The 16040-nt window shown below is 42.2% G+C and overlaps 1 protein-coding gene across 6 annotated transcripts; it reads right to left on the bottom strand.

The window, feature by feature from the left end:
- Positions 1 to 5: 5 nt before the first annotated feature.
- On the bottom strand, positions 6 to 14231 carry LOC143012249 (serine/threonine-protein kinase VRK1-like). Of its 6 annotated transcripts, XM_076165302.1 has the most exons (15): positions 13896 to 13912; positions 13477 to 13617; positions 12792 to 12926; positions 12397 to 12452; positions 11834 to 11903; positions 11048 to 11135; positions 10489 to 10597; positions 10122 to 10214; positions 9750 to 9882; positions 4678 to 4798; positions 3960 to 4018; positions 2527 to 2708; positions 812 to 964; positions 533 to 715; positions 6 to 332 (listed from the first exon to the last, which is right to left on the bottom strand). In XM_076165302.1, the coding sequence occupies exons 3-15, from the start codon at positions 12919 to 12921 to the stop codon at positions 6 to 8; spliced, it is 1704 nt and encodes a 567-aa protein (XP_076021417.1). In that variant the 5' UTR covers positions 12922 to 12926; positions 13477 to 13617; positions 13896 to 13912. The 6 variants fall into 6 exon arrangements, with proteins under 6 accessions (XP_076021417.1, XP_076021426.1, XP_076021435.1 ...); XM_076165311.1 differs by lacking the exons at positions 13477 to 13617; positions 13896 to 13912 and adding an exon at positions 13959 to 14231; XM_076165320.1 differs by lacking the exon at positions 13477 to 13617 and having other exon boundaries at positions 13896 to 13988.
- Between the last annotated feature and the right edge of the window lie 1809 nt (positions 14232 to 16040).

Here is a 16040-nt window from a genome sequence, read left to right as displayed (position 1 = left end):
TGTCATTAAACTACACTCAAAGAACGAGTTTCCTTTAAGTAAACAGCAGCAGCGACTATGAAAAAGCAGAAAAACACAAAGACAGGCCAGCACAGCAGGTTGTTACGCGTGTTGCGTTCAGGCTCCTGTGTTGGCCGTCTGAGTCCTGACTCGTCCCACAGCCTGTCGCTGCACTGATGACAGAGGTGCTGACTGGACCGCGGCTCGTAGTCATAGTCCCGCCTGTGTTTGAGAGGCCGTATGTACGTTTTCCTTAGCGGGTAGAGACGACGCTTGACTTCCTGTCTGGTGATGTCATCAGTTTTCCCAGCGGGCCGTGTAGATTTTGTCGTCTGTTGAGTGTAATTAAAGTTGTTCTTAAACACTTTTTTCTTTAGTTTTAATTCTTATAATCACCTTCTTCTACATTCATAGTATCAAACAGGACTAGCACTAGCACTAGCACTAGTATTAGTGGGGTTTCACACAGCCAGTTTACAACACTGGTGATCCAAATGTATGGACCCTGGCTGGTTTAGCATCTTGGCCTCACCCCCTGATCTGGTTTGGGTCTGGGGTCTTTTGGAGGCCCTCTGAGGTAGCGAGCTGCAATGGGTTTCGGTCTGGTCTCTTCCTCCCATTCCTCCGATTCCTCCTCATCAGAATCATCAGTATCCTCTTCAACAACATCCACAGGTTTAGACTTTGGTCTTGTACATCGCCTAATAGCTCCTGCCTTTTACAAGGAAACAATAGACAGGAGGATTACAGATCGACATGCATCTGTGATCGTACGTAACAAATGTGCTGGTGGGATTGTTCCATTCTTTACCTGTTCTGGCAGAGGTTTATGAGTAATGGGTGGCCCCCTTATGTAGCGAGCTGGCACTGGTTTAGGCCTCATCCTCACCCTTTCGTCTTCATCGTCAGCTTCTATGGCCGGAGAAGATTGGCAGGATGCTGCTCTGGCTTTACCTGCCTTCTGCTGAGAAAAAATGTTTGGACAACTGTTGCTGAATCCAGCTCACAGAGGACACGTCAACATATTTTGATATCTTAACCCCGGTCTGATGTCCATTTTCCTTTAATTTCCCTAAACTAACATTGCTGATTACTCTGTTGTACATGAGTTAGAGAGAAAATGGAAATGGAGAGAACTTAGTTTTGAAACTTATTCTACCTAATACAGTGCAATTTTGCTTTAATATAGAACATTTATACAACACTGGTGGTAGACGATTAACTGAAAATGCCCATTCAATGGCCTTTTTCTCCTGTGACATTTACTCTTCTCACTAAACCACCCGTAAATGGCCACTTCTGTTTAACTAGGGATCAAACTGGCCAGCACTTCAGCACGGAAATTAAATGACACAAGGAGAGGAAATCGGTAGCATAATTAGAGACATGCTGCATTGTGTAAAGTGTGTGTCATCAACTTCCTCAAATTGGGCCATTGAGAGGGCACTCGCTGGGCCCGAGGGGTCGAGATAGCCGCCGCCGGCTGGAACTTAAGTGATTCCGGTGAATTTCCGGAGAATCGCATTCCTCCTCCAGTTTCAGAGCCTTTTCCGCTGCTGGTTGACATGCTCATTGCTGGGTCAGAGGCAGGTTAACCCCACCCTTCACAGCTGTCACATTCCCCACTGCAGGGTTAAGAGACTAAACAGGGGAAACAGTCTTTCTGACAGTCGCCCAAGCTATTGAATGTTCACAAAAAGCCCAAACATTGTATGTAAAATACCCCCTATCGACTTTATACGCAAACCTATGAGATCTTTGCGCTCGCTATGCATCCCTCCATGTTCAGATATGCTGTAGCGAGATTACAAGCAACCAACACAATCAATAAATCTGACTTCTGAGTAGATTAAGTACACGTTGTGTGGTTAGATTGATAGTAATATTCTAGAACATAGGTCACCAACAGGTGGACCGCGATCTGAGTCCGGACCAAAAGCAGTCCCATACGGACCCCGACCTACAGCCAAAACAGAAGGTTAGGGTTTGAAACCTGACGGGGCGCTTCTAATTTAGAAAAAACGAAAAGACGGTAGAAAGAAAAATATTCTCTCACTGAGCAAAAATGTTAATTTATTATTTGTAAAATTGGTTGAGACTATTGAGTCAAGAGGTGAAGGGGAAAGGTACAGAAAGGGAAATCCAAGCTTTTCCTCCCTATAGTTTATTTTTCAGAAGTTTAGCACTTTATTTGAACATACGCACAATTTTCACAGATTATTTATTTTCTCTTATTTTGAAATGCAGCCCTACTTTAATTTAGTTAATGTTTATTGTTTTTAAAGTTTAAAGTTTTAAATCATACTGAATTCATTTGATATGACAGTCAGGTATCGATTACATGCAGATGTTGATACTAGGCTACTACTAAAATATCTTAAATATTTATCACACTAAATAGTCACATTATGCTCTTCCGGACCTTTGCTTCAAGAAATGTTCTCTAACTGGACCTCTTGAAGTTGAATACCCCTGCCCTAGAAGCTACGAAGTGTATTGTATTGGTCTCAGAGCTTATTTTCTCACTTTGCCTTTGCTGGGTGCTTCTTGCCGTTTGGAGGATGTTCCCTGTGCAGGGCCCTCTTGGGACGCGGAGAAGTCAAGTCTTCCTCTGCCACGGACACCCAACAGGTCCTTCAGATGCTGGTAGTCTGGTTGGTCTTGGTAGCCAAGAGAATGCACGTACTGGAGGAATTTGGCGACCTCAACTAAAGAGAGGGAAACCCTGCAATCAATGAGGCTGTTCCAAAAGTTCCATTTGTCAAACTTTATCATTCTTTCCCAGAACATTACAGATGTGACCTGCAGCTGTAGGTGAGCTCACAGAGAAGACAGCCAGCCACACTTCTCATCAAATGTTCCTTTTTTTTGCCCTGAAATGCAACATCCTACCGTGATTGTTTTTTTGTTTTTGTTGTTGTCGTAGAAGGTATTTATCGGAATCTATTTTTATGATTTTTAATAGCTGTAAAACGGCGAGTTAGGCTGGTGCCAGCTTCAGCACCGGTGCATCCATACTAGAAAGCACTTGCACAGCAATGGATATGCTTTGTATGTACGTGTCATACACAGTCAACCTCTGTGCATTACACCCTGGCCCGACAAGGTGTATGACACATAGTGCGGTAGAACTTGTATCTCTCACATACACACTAAGTTGATGCATACCCTGGGTCTTATCTGTGGCGGGCAGCCAGGCTCTGTCAGCAATAGAGCACCCGGTCCAAACTATACATCACACGTTAAGCTCTCACACAGGTGTGACCTCTCCTTATAAAAAAGGAGAGATAAAACACAACAAACTTTGAAAGGCATGCCAGCGGGAGAGCTGTTTAATTGGTAGAAAGTTATTCTGGAGGTTTGGGTAATGCAAGAAGTGACAGTTTTATTCTGGGCGGAATGTTCTGCTTGGCTCTGTAACTTTGGCCAAATGAGAATTTGATCATCTTAATTTATACAGTGGAACACTAATCCATTCTAAAGGGCCGTTCCCACCTGTCATGCTTAAAGTTATAACTGCTTCTGTTTGGCAGTGGAGAATGACATCAAAACTCAAGTTGGCATCAACTACGTGCACCATGACGCCATAAAATTAAGGTATGTCTTCGAGAAAAATAGCGCACAACAGTATCCCCAAATTTCAGGTCATCCTTGGAGCTGTTCGTGTTTTCCAATTTAAAATTAAAATGGGCTGAGCTGAGCTCAAACAAAATCCTTAAAGAGAGAGAATGTCACATAAACGCATAACTGATAATGGAAAGATTTATGCAAGATGAAGATGTAGCAATATCAGCATTCAGCACATTCACAACATTCTGCATGTTCTATCTTAAAGTACAGGCTTGGACACAGAGGTCCCATTTATTCCCACCACAGGTTATTATTTTCTAAATTCTGTTTAACCTAAGAAATGTAAACGAGGCCTTATAACCCCATGACACCCTGCGGCCTTCTTTTACCTGTGCTGGCTCCGCTCGCCGACAGCTGCTTGACCGACTCTGGCAGATTATCCATCAGTCTGCAAGGAGAGATTTAAAAAAAAAAAAAAATGGTGAGGGAGCAAGGACAGAAAAGTTATGAGGGAAGAGTTAAGGGGCAGATATTTGAGGTGAGAAGAATGCACTAAGGGCTGAAACCAAGCCAAAGAAATCAGTCCTTCATGCTGTAATATTTCTCTTAGCTAAGCATACCGACAGCCAAAGAGCTTTACTAAGACCCTGCCAGCCATCTACAGACACACGCTGAAGGACGGATATATAGTCGGCAAATGTTACAACGTCTCAATGACTAATGCAGTTTCCAAATAGCAAGAGTTTGATTTGTCTTGAGAGAAAGACGTTTAAGCGACTGCTGTGCATCTCTCATTTGTTGGCAAACTTAAAGGTGTAATCACTAAGTTAACCTTACAGTTAACAAAACAAAACATTGAAATGGCAGTACTGCTTGTGCCAACCGCTTCAGCTCGTGCCGTAATAATTACCATTCCCTCAGTGACATTATGCATATATGGTCTCTTTATCAGCTTGTGATGATTTAACACCAAATCAGAGATCAAAGAGATTCTAACAGCAACCAGTAATTCTAAATGGACACCGCCGTTGTTTAAGTATGAGTCAGTTATATGGTATGATGACGAAAAGTTGAGGATTTCACCGTGGAGGCTCAGTGGTCACCTACCTGGTCTTGGCCTCCTGGACCTGAGTTGGGTTTTTGAGAATGTTATCCCAAGGAAGAGACCCACACATCCAGTGGAGAAGACAAAACCCCAAAATCTGGAGATCACTGCGTCGCGATGGAGCTGGGTAAAGAAAAGAGAACAAAGCAATCAGCTGCCTTCTTCTCCATCCAAATATAGAACACATTATAGCTGGGCTAACACACAAGATACCTACAGACAGATACACAGCAAGTAGTCGCCAGCAACGGCATTTTCATTTGTCTTGTAGATACTCTGATGAAAATGACAACCAGGTCTAAAAGCAGAGCAGTGCTTTTGATTCAGAGGGTGTCTGTGCACGTTCATCTGCAGAGACGTTGAGCGCACGGAGGATAAATAGGATGATCCCAGGGTGAGCTTTGTTTTCTCAGCTGGGGCTTCACTCTACCTGAGACAAAAAGTACTCTGGAGAACTACCGGTGACTTATTTGGTTGTTTCTTCCTACAGTAGTCTACGTTATGAAACCAGATCCACATGGCTTTTGACATGATCCGGTCAAAAAAACATTAACATGGGTACCACATGTTACAGAAGTCAACAATTGCGTACCGTGGACCCCCATTGTAGTAATATGCAGGCAGTAACTTTTCGCTCCAACCACCAGAACCTGAACCGCCAGAATTTGTACGTCTTCATTTGGTGGATAGATTTAAACCCAAATCCAAATCCGTCAGTATTAAATAAATAAATAAAGGAAACATTAAACCTTCCATACTTTGCCAGACACTGGGCTTTAATTTCCCAGTGTCTCATTAAAAACATTTGTATCAAAACTTTTGCAATAGCTGGGCAAAGCATCAAACAAAGACAGATTTATCCTTCGTGAAATTCATGCTGGAACACCATTTAGTGATCTTAGACATCAGATTGGCACAAAAGCGTTTTAACAACTCACTCAACAAAACTCACTGATAAAAGGTCTCTATTGCACTTGTCTATTGCGCTCCTTGCCTTCAGCAGAAACCCTCTAAAGTCGCCACAGTTCATAACCTTACAACAGCTCAGAGCTCAAAAAGCAAGTAGAACAACAGCAGCTGTCATCATACTGCACATACTTCTGTGATTTTCTGTGAGGTAAGAGAGTGTATGTGCATCTTATTGTGTGCGTTTTTGTCAGGGGTCTGCATGAAATGTATGAGCTTTATCAATACTTGTCGACCAAGTCCATCCAGAGGGGTCGAGCCTGGGGAGTTTTTTGCAGCTCAATACTGTAACGGTCACCGCACGTCTCCGGAGAAATTATGTATCGACTGGCTCCATCAGAGGGGAGAAATCTCCTCCCTGAGCCGCGGCCGGCATTGATCCTTCCTAGCCCAACAGTCTGGACTAAAGAGGAAGCATGGTCACTGCCGGGTACAACCAGATTACTTACGATGGAAACACAGTAATCTGATTACCGAGAAACAAAGTAATGTTTAAAGTTGAATTCATCAAAGTGAGAGAAATAATGTAAGAAAATATATTGAATGAGGAACCGCTGCTGAATTTACACTCAAAATTGGAGAAAGGATTTTTCTGTGGTTTTAGCGGGGAAAGTGACTGAAAAGGAAGTCACAAATTCTTTTTAAGTAGATCAGTATCAAGTATCAGCTTCCCAGTTGAGGCAGCATAGCAAGGAGCAAGAAGATGTGGTGATGGGGGGGGGAATCCAAGAGGCAGAAAACAACAAAAGATGAGTGATGACAGGAAATTGTTGAAAGTAAATGCTTTGCCTGAATGAAAAGCCCAGGGTATGCTGGGAACATAAACTGCCTGGACTGAGCAGGATCTGCAAATGATTGATCGGGATAGGGACGATCAGAATAGTCTGCAGACTTTGACAGGGAAGGCCTAAAGAAGAGCGGTGTTGGGTTGATATGAATGTTTTCTTTGAGCATTGGCTTTTGATCACGGAGAAAATAAATACTGGTAGAAAATTGAAGCAATGTAAATCCAGTTGAAACCAGCAGAAATGAAACAGAAAGCAAATTGTGGTCGATGCCTGAAAAATTGAGCTGGCTTTGTTCAGAGACTCTCAACTTTTGAAAGCGAGACCCCATGTGGGGACATTTTATACGCTGACAAGATTGTCAGGGGCTTCTAAGACTGACACTCTGATATCTTTAAATAAATGGATTTGGAATATGTCATTTCAACATAATCCATTCCGCCCCAACATGCTCTTAAAAACAGAAAAAGATATTGAGTACGACTCAAAATCAGAGGAGAACTTGTACAGTGGCTTGTGACTTGAACGTGATTCCACACAAACAAAAATCTGATGTAAGGAAATTTAAGTCCGTGAAATTGGTCCAATTAGTTACAGCCCAAAGAAAAAAAGAAAATCTGATTTGACTGCTGCGAGATGTGGCTGAGGTTCTATGCCACAGTGTTTGAGATGTTGACATCCGGCTGTTTCACCTCCGATTACGGGAGGGTTCTGAGCTACAGCACTGTGAATTTTGCCTTTGTTGGCGCAGAGTATGAATAAAGTCAACCTTAAATCATGGCTTCCTATTGTTGAGAATAATTACAGAGTACTTCATTGCTCCGGAGAGCCAGCTAAAGGAAAATTAAACTGAAAAACACACACGTGACATTGGGAAAAGTGTTGCAACTCCCAGGGTGACATAATAGATTAACAATTAAAAAGATCAACAACTACATTAAGCGGTGCTGCCCTCCGTTCATGCTCTGGGCATGCCGAGGCTGCACAGTTCATAAAGAGTTGTGTTCGCTCTGCTGTATAAAATGGAATTCTCCCTCATATGAAGAATGGCACAAGACAGGGCAGATATGGCGATACATACTGTACATGATGTGTGGACACGCACACACACCTGCTTAAACAGTGCTCAAAGGAGCCTACACATGCCAGAATAACACACACACACACACAATACATACAATACATAATTAAGGCACAGCCACATAAATACACACACATTCTCCACACGCTTTTGACAGGGAGGTGAGGCAGCGATGGTGTTGTTGTTAATTATCTCCTATTGTTATTCAGATTCCCTAAAGCGTGCTGCAGTGTCACACTCCTAACCCTTGTGCTTTGCGCAGTCTTGTCGTTTCGAGATGGTCTTCTGTCCGCTAGACACCCACCAAATGGTAATAATTACACAGTTTAGCTCGGGGTTCAAAGGCTCGCCGTTACCGAGCTGCATCCACCAAACCTCACCATGGCAACCTGTCAACATTTTCACACAGATCGGTGCCATCAGGTCTGGGAGGGCAAGTAAGGCTCTGCTCCTCAGTCATCACTTGAGAGAGCTCCACTTGGATCACTTTTAAGCAGGCATTACTGCAAGCTTCACATTTTCCTTCTTTTAAAATATCGTTTAAACTGCACTTAAGTATAAGCATGGATCTGTGTTTCAAACTACCAGGCTACCTGCGATCCTGTACCTCCAATGAGCTCACTTGGTGGAAGAGGGGACGCTTACACTACATTTACCTTGTCATCTTTCATTTACAATACCACAAAGACAATTGTATTAAAATTGACACAGTTTTCATTTGATAATTAAAGCTGACAGGACTTTTTTTGTCTTTTTATTTATCGATCACACTGAATGAAACACTATCTTGCCGATTAGGCAGTCCGAGCCGCACTTACTGGCAATATTGAGCCGGTGGAGTTGGATGGTATGGAGCTCACAGAGGTTATCTGCGGGCTGGGCCAGGCTCTAACCAAACATCACAGTCCTTAATTAATGGGGGATGAATACACGATGCAGGTTATGACTTCAGCTAATTAGGGTATTGTTAAACGGGGACGGCGTCGGGGAATTCAGCAGGGGCTGAGGATGGAGAATCGATAGTCAATGAAGAGAAGGAGCATGTAGGCAATTTGCCAGTTAATGTGTTCCCAATATCAGCCGAGGGAGGCAGAGGGTGGCGAGGTAGGGAGACTATTTTACATGTATTGACAAACAACGACTCTGCAAACTAAACGCATGAGGGTTCTGGTGAGGTTAATATGAACACAATAGTGACATTTTTTGACAACATTTCTGAAATCGTGAAACATGTTTTACACAGTGTGCAAAAGGGTACAAACCCAAATGTGTTGTTACACTACTGCTACTATTTGTGGACCTTCTTGTTGATAGTCATATGTACTTATTTGTACTTATAACCCTACATGTCCAAGTCTGACTGATGTAGGTACAACACTGCAGGTAAAATAACAAATAACGACTGCAACAACAGTTTAGAACCCAAATGGTCTGAGACTGCTGTTTGCAGAAGCAATGGAAGGATGAGGAGAACTCCTTTTGTGAAACTTAGTCAAGCTCAGTTTGTAATGAGAATGCGACATCTTGAGTGGAGAATCCTAACATTTGAGCTGTCCAATTGTATTTACCACTCTTATTGGGGAGCTCAAGTGTTCTTGACAATATGAATAAGACATTGGATTGCAGCTTTGGCAACAGTTGTGATTGTGTTGCTGTGTGGATCAACTGTGGACAAATCTGGACCGTTATTGTAAATATTGGGTTTTGGGAGACCCCCTGCAGTTGTTTAGGTTGGCAACATTGGACTATATTGGACAGGCTGCTGATATATATTCTCTCCTTTCACATATCGTGACCAGGAAAAACACAGAGGAGAAAGCACAACCTGACCCAGTAGACTTATTTGTTCTTGTTTACCGATTTACAGAAATCCCTGAAGTAAACAGTATTAACTGGATTTTGGATTTTTCATAATTATCTCTTTCGTCAGTCATGTACCTTTGCCCAATACATTCAGTCAGTGTATAGTAAATTGATAGTCAACAAATTACCCGAATATCAAAAATCTACAGTAACAAAAGTTATTTTTGAATTCTTCAGGCAAACCTTCACCCATAACAAACGTCATCATATTTGATTCAGATGGATTTGCACTAAGTGTGATGATGTGTTTGTGTAAGGCACACGTGTGATGCATATTACAAACAGATGTACATGAATTCCTCAGCTAGGCAGCCACATATCACCAAGAGAACCTGGCCATTTTTTTTAAGTATGTTTTTCTTCTTATTTCATATCTTACCAACTCCTTTGTGTGCGTCGAGACTTGTGTACTCAATGGTTCCGTTGTGGCCCCTCTTGCCGATCTCCTTGTACTCTTTGTGGACCCCGTCAGGACAGTACCGGAAGGACAACCCATAGTCCGCTAGGTAGACCTGCAGCACACACAGTAGAACAAATACAATCCCAGTTAAAATGATTCAAAGACTCAACAAAATCAGTGAAGTAACCATGATCAACACTATAGCTCAGCTAATTCTTATAAAACTGATGACTGTGTTCCTCATTAATTAGAGAAGGTGTCACTTCATATCTTCAGTGAGCTTCAGTGTCAGTCAACTCCCAAATATATGCTTGCAAAATACTTATAGTAAAGATATTTTGTCTTCCTCACGTTTTCAGGGTCTCCGTAGCCCAGCATAAGATTTGCAGCCTTAATGTCTGCGTGGACGTACTCATTTTCATGGATATACTCCAGCACGTCCACCTGCCAAAGCCAGGAAACAGAGCACACAAAAACACAGAAGAATCACAACAAATTGTCATGATATATGGATGAAAACGACAGAAAGATTAAATGTTATATAGGCGTTTTGTTCATCTCTTATTTAATTATACATTAAATCTTAAACAGACATCTCCATTAATAATTAAGAGGGCATGAATATATCCGATCCGATTCCCTCCAGTTCCTTTATACTGTATATTGCCAATCAATTGTTATAAATAAAGAACGGAATCAGCCAAGAAGATGATCTCACCAGTTCTTGTCCAAGCCGGAGCACGGTGGCCTTCTTCAGTCGACCTCCATTGCGCTCGCAGACTTTCTGAAGGTCAATGCCCAGTCTGTCCATGGCCATGAAACGATACCTGAGCGAGGAACAAAAACAACAGAGAGCTTTCCTTTACGAATTACATACTAATAAGTGTATAGAACAGAGCCTGGGAGTTGAGAAACCAAGGGCAGAATTTATGTTCATAATACAACAAGTAAGTATTAGTATTGAGTCAACTTCTAGAGCCCTAACTACAGACTGAAACACGTACATTAGTAGTATAAAGGTGAGAGGTCTGCCACTGAAACCTGAATCTGTGAGTGTTATGTCTTCCAAGCAGAACTCAAGAGAGCTTTTTTATTGGTCAGATGTACGCAACTCAAATAACGGACCACGATTCACACGATTTCCAATATTAAGACCCACTGGGTGACACATGGAACACAACCAAAACCCAGCATGGCCTTGTTGTGAAAGTCCAGCAAATCTTATTAAAAGAATGAGCCTGTTGCTGTCGATTATATGATGATGACCAGTTCGGTACCTGATGTCATTGTGTTCAGCGAGCCCTGAACCCCAGTAGACTGGGATGCCCAAGTAGTCCATGTTCCTGCTTCTTAACCATCTTTGCACTGGAACACAACATTAGAAAAGGAAATGTTAACACACATACACACACCCATTTCTATAATACACTCCTGAGGATCTTCTATGACGTGTCTGAGATGCCTGGAGTAATTAGGTAAACCACAAAAAAATGCTGGTCAGAAACTGGACTCAAAACCACTATGATGTATTGAAATTCGAAAGCTGGGTCCCAAATGGTGACGTTAAACCCCCGTCTAACTGTAAAGCCGTGTCCACCCCAAATGAGCCTGAACAAACAGCCCCAGAAACTATTGTCCTGCACATCAATTTGTCCTTGCGAGTGTAATAACACATGCATGCTTCTATTAATCTTACAGTATTGCAGGTACAAACACACACAGAGGCCCCATACAAAGCAGTGGGCCTGGCTTGAGGCTGGATGGCGGCTGGCCTGACTGGCACTCAACCAGGCTGGCAGGTGGTCAGGGGCTCAGCGGAGGCCCGGGCATCATTATGTGTGAGTGGCTTCCTCTCTGTTGCTTCTCTCCAAACAACGGTGTTCAAGAGCTCAGACAAGCGCAGGGAGGGGGGCTAACTGCCACTGAGGTGCATGTTTGCTTTAGCTTATTAATTACTGTGCAGCAGGCAGCAAAGCCTCTGCGCGTCTGCGGCCACTTCATCAGTCAAACACACTCCGGCTCCACCAAGCTGCCGGGGTGCTGGACGGGGCGGCGATGCTTACTGCTCTCAGGTTTGGCTGCCCTCTGGTAGAACTTGAGCTCGGAGAACAGGGGGCCATTCTCGTGGTACTCCTGCGCGCACAAGCAAATAGTATTAACCATTTCATTATCATAGGTTACAGCTGAATTGGTGCAGATGTCTAAATCACAACATGCAGCAGTAATTGCGTGTACAGTAGCGCCCCTACTAAAGAGGGATAGCATTGATTCACCAGACTTACACAAATAAAAAGGTGCTGTACATTCGTTTGCTAGTTAATTGCTGTTATTTATTCCTTGGATCGAAGGGAATTTCTAAAATACCTGAATGACAATTGGCACACAAACAAATGATCATTTTAACAAAGAAGAAAGAAAAACCTACATCACACTGTGCAGGACAAGTGTCTGTGTTTGTGGACGTAACTGTACCCCACAATCCTGATGACATGGGTGACTATGTGATGATCATTATAATGTCATGACATCAGCATCATACAGGTTTGATGCTGATGTCATGACATTATAATGATGTGATAATTGAAGATGGGGTAAGCTGTCTGTATTTGGCCACTAATGCACTCACCACTTTTATAACAAACTCTGTGTCGGCAGCAACAGGACCGTCCACATCCTTGGAGGCTTTGAGAAAAGAGGAAAAAAAGTGAGACACACTTGCAGAGTAAGAAGTTGTGACGTGTCTCCCTGCCTCAGCCAAGGTGAAGCACTGAAGCGGACAGAAAGGGAAATCACACACATTCATTACACTAGAACATATGCTTATAAAGTTACATTTGAACATAGCAGGTGTCATCAGAGGAAGAGTAAACAATGTAGATATTCTGTATGTAATTGCTGCACCTGTCATGTGAAACAGGCCTGGACTAGATGGACACCAATTGTAATGAACAGATTTGGTGTATCTGGAAGGAAAAAGAAGAGGATTTACACCCATCTGGATAAGAGAAATACTGTTATTACCTAAATATATCAGCCCGAATCCACCTTGACCGATGATTTTCCCCAATTTCCACTTCTTCTTCTCAGTATCAGTCAGTATAAAGCCGTCTGGGAGCGGTTTGGGTAACGCCTTCTTTCTTGGTGGTGCCATCAGAGCTGAAAAGGAAGTCAAAAGATATTGTGCAAATATATCATAATTATAGTATTACAATTAAGCACACCACTATTGCCAAAAATTAACAAAGCGACGTGACTGCATTAACGTGACGTTAAGCTACAAATGTAGTTAGAATCAACTACGAATATCGTCCTACAATGAACATGATTTGAAAAGAGAAGTGAAACAAATATGGAATGCCGTCTAGCTGCTTGGGCAAGCTGTTCAACAACACTGCTGACTGGCAAACGTACAGCACAGGTTGTACCAGGTAACTTAAATGAAACTTACCCTCGCTACAAAAACGCTACGGGACTTTAGTTACTAGAAAATACATTGTTTTCTATTCATCTGTCTATCTTCGCTCAGCATGCAGTTGCAGTTACATTTATCGGAAGAGTGTAAACAGCAGCTATCGATCCATATAGTTAGCGTAACAGCTCAATAAGGACCTGGACTGTACATAAACAACTCGATTCAAAGAACAACAAATTCACATTTAAGCAGCTAACCAGAAGTTAGCATTAGCAACAAAAACGTTCAACTCACGGGGTGAAATAAACACCGACCTCCGAAGGAAACCAACGTTATGCCTCCAATTGGTTTTGGAGAACGAATGCGTAGCGTCAAGTTTCCGCACTTTAATTTTCCAGAGTTCTAATGTGTTTAATCTCTGTGTGAGTCAACTGCCTATGTTTAGAAACAGAAACAAACCACAGACTTCACTCAGCGTTGCCAACTCCTCAGTTAGGGCAGTAGCTATTGGCTGTTTAAAAGTCAATAGAAGTCGCTTAATGACGCCATCACTTAATTTGTATCATCGCGTAATTCTGCGTTCAAGTATATTTTTGTGTGTGGTTTTCTTCAGTTTGGTTTAGTTTCTAACCTTAGCTCCACTAAGGCGCCTACAACAAGTCACAGTAAAAACATGAAAACATTTTTGCCATGACTTGATTCTTTGTACTGACGGTTTCAACTTGTCATCATCTGTTCTGTTGTTCCAGAAACCAGGGAACGCCGGCGCGACGCACTTGTTGTCTGGCGGTGTGTCGGTGTCTCTCGTCGCGGAAATCACGGGCTTCACTTCCTGAAACTCGTCCCTCGCGCTGTTTGGCTCAGCCAATAGAAAACAAGGCAAAGTTCCCTGGCAACAAACAGCAAATGGATAAATAGTGGACGCAGACATGCAGTATTTGCGCACCTAATTAGTTTCTACGTATTTTATTCACATGATACAATTTTTATTTGTGATTCATTTCACTTAGCATATGAGATCATATTTAGATCCCATTTCAAACCAATAATCAAGACTATGGAGAATAGAAAATAATGTACTCTGAAATAAATTCGATCCAAAAAAAGCGATCCAAACCCAGAATGCGGAGCGGAATAATTACATTTTGCAGTGAGTCAGTGTTTTACTTTTCATCCATTAATAAACAAAGCTATTATTACTATTATATTTCAATTAACTTTTCCTTTTAAGGCCTAATTGTCCCGTAGATTTCTCTCACCTCTCTGAATAGATGCTATGGGTCACTGAACTATACAGAATAGATCAAAGAATTTAATTCATTTTTGGGTTAAAGCATCTTGTGATGGTCTATATGCTGTTGCAGGCGAATTTTCTACCTTGAAATGTATAAATGTGAGAGAGAAACACTGACTTATTGCATGAATTAATTTGTAGCTATTTAATACCACTGCAAAAAATGTTTTAGGTCAAAACCAGAGGCACTGTGTGATTTTTTTGTAGAACACAGTGTTTATGTATGCAGACAGTTTGATATAGAACTGGTTGAACAGCTGTACAGCCAATGTTAGCAGCAACATGAGGCAAAATGGAAACAGGGTTGCTGCTACAGGTATGTTCTGACATGAGACTGGGAAAGAACCTTCTTGTATACTGTTTATTCACTTTACTTACACAGATCAATAACAGTTTGTTTTTGTGATTTCAAGCGTCCCTGTTGTAACCCAGCTTGATCTCCGTTTTTGCTGTACAACATGGTCAATACCACGCCTGCCTAATGAACACAGGCTGCAGGAACAAATGAAAAGCTGTAACTGGTGGTGGACACAAACTCACGCATTTCACCACTCATCACTCCCAGTCAGGCTTGTTTTATTTCCATGAAGGGAGAGGGAAAATGCCTACTCTTGTTGTTCCTGTTGGTGTGCACCTGCGGTGAGCTGATCGATCTACAGGCACCCTTAGGGCCTAATTTAAGACTCAAGGATTCTGCTATGAAAGGAGGAAAATAAAACATCACTGGGTGAAAATCAGGTAGGCATAAGGAAATCTACGGAAAACACGGTGTGCTTTGGACTGAAGATGAGCTCAAGTCTTGTACGTGGTTTGTGCATAGATCAATGGTACAACACTTATAATGAATGTAGCCTAATTATTTCAAATTAGAGACTATGGTGGATCTGAAAAGCTGCTGTTAACTGAGGGTATATACTGTATAATTGGCTATGGTATGCTTTTTATTGCGTAATCCTTTCCGAACATCTTTTACAAGTGTGTGCATCATCAATTCAGAGCGCATGGAGTTAATCGTTTTTCATTTTGTGTGGAAAGTGACAGGGCCCTGCATGTGCTCCTCCATGCGTGTCCACAGGCTGTGATTTTACTGATCTGAACCCGTGTCCCTCTTATATTTTTCCTGCAAATAACTTAAGTAAACACTAGAAGAGCTGACTGCCTGGAAAAGATGCGTTTGCTTTCTCATATGATCTGGATCCAAGTGTTAAAAACTACCACATGTGACTCCTGAGTTAGTTTCAGCTTGCACTCACCAATGCAATAAAAATTCTGGTCACCTATTCTCCAAACCTGTTTATTCCTCTGCAGAGTCACAGGGGGGCTCGGGCCTCTCCCAGCATGCCTTGGATTAGATGCAGCCAGGGAACATAGAAGACAGGTTGTCAATGTATCAGGGCTAAGAAAAATAGATGGATAAACACATTTACACACTTTCCAGACTTGTTGGCAATTTAGTGTCTCAAATCCATCTGATCGTCTTTGGACCAAGAGGGAAAACAGGAACACCCGGGGGTCAGAGAGGGTGCTCATCTCAGTTTAAACCAATGGAAAGGTGAAACAGCAG

Source organism: Genypterus blacodes, unplaced genomic scaffold, assembly GCF_046128005.1.
Source record: "Genypterus blacodes isolate CSIRO-AG114 ecotype Tasmania unplaced genomic scaffold, CSIRO-AGI_Gbla_v1 ptg000012l_1, whole genome shotgun sequence".
Classification (NCBI taxonomy): Eukaryota; Metazoa; Chordata; class Actinopteri; order Ophidiiformes; family Ophidiidae; genus Genypterus; species Genypterus blacodes.
The sequence above is the reverse complement of the archived record's forward strand: the minus strand, read 5'-3'. Positions and strand labels throughout refer to the sequence as shown.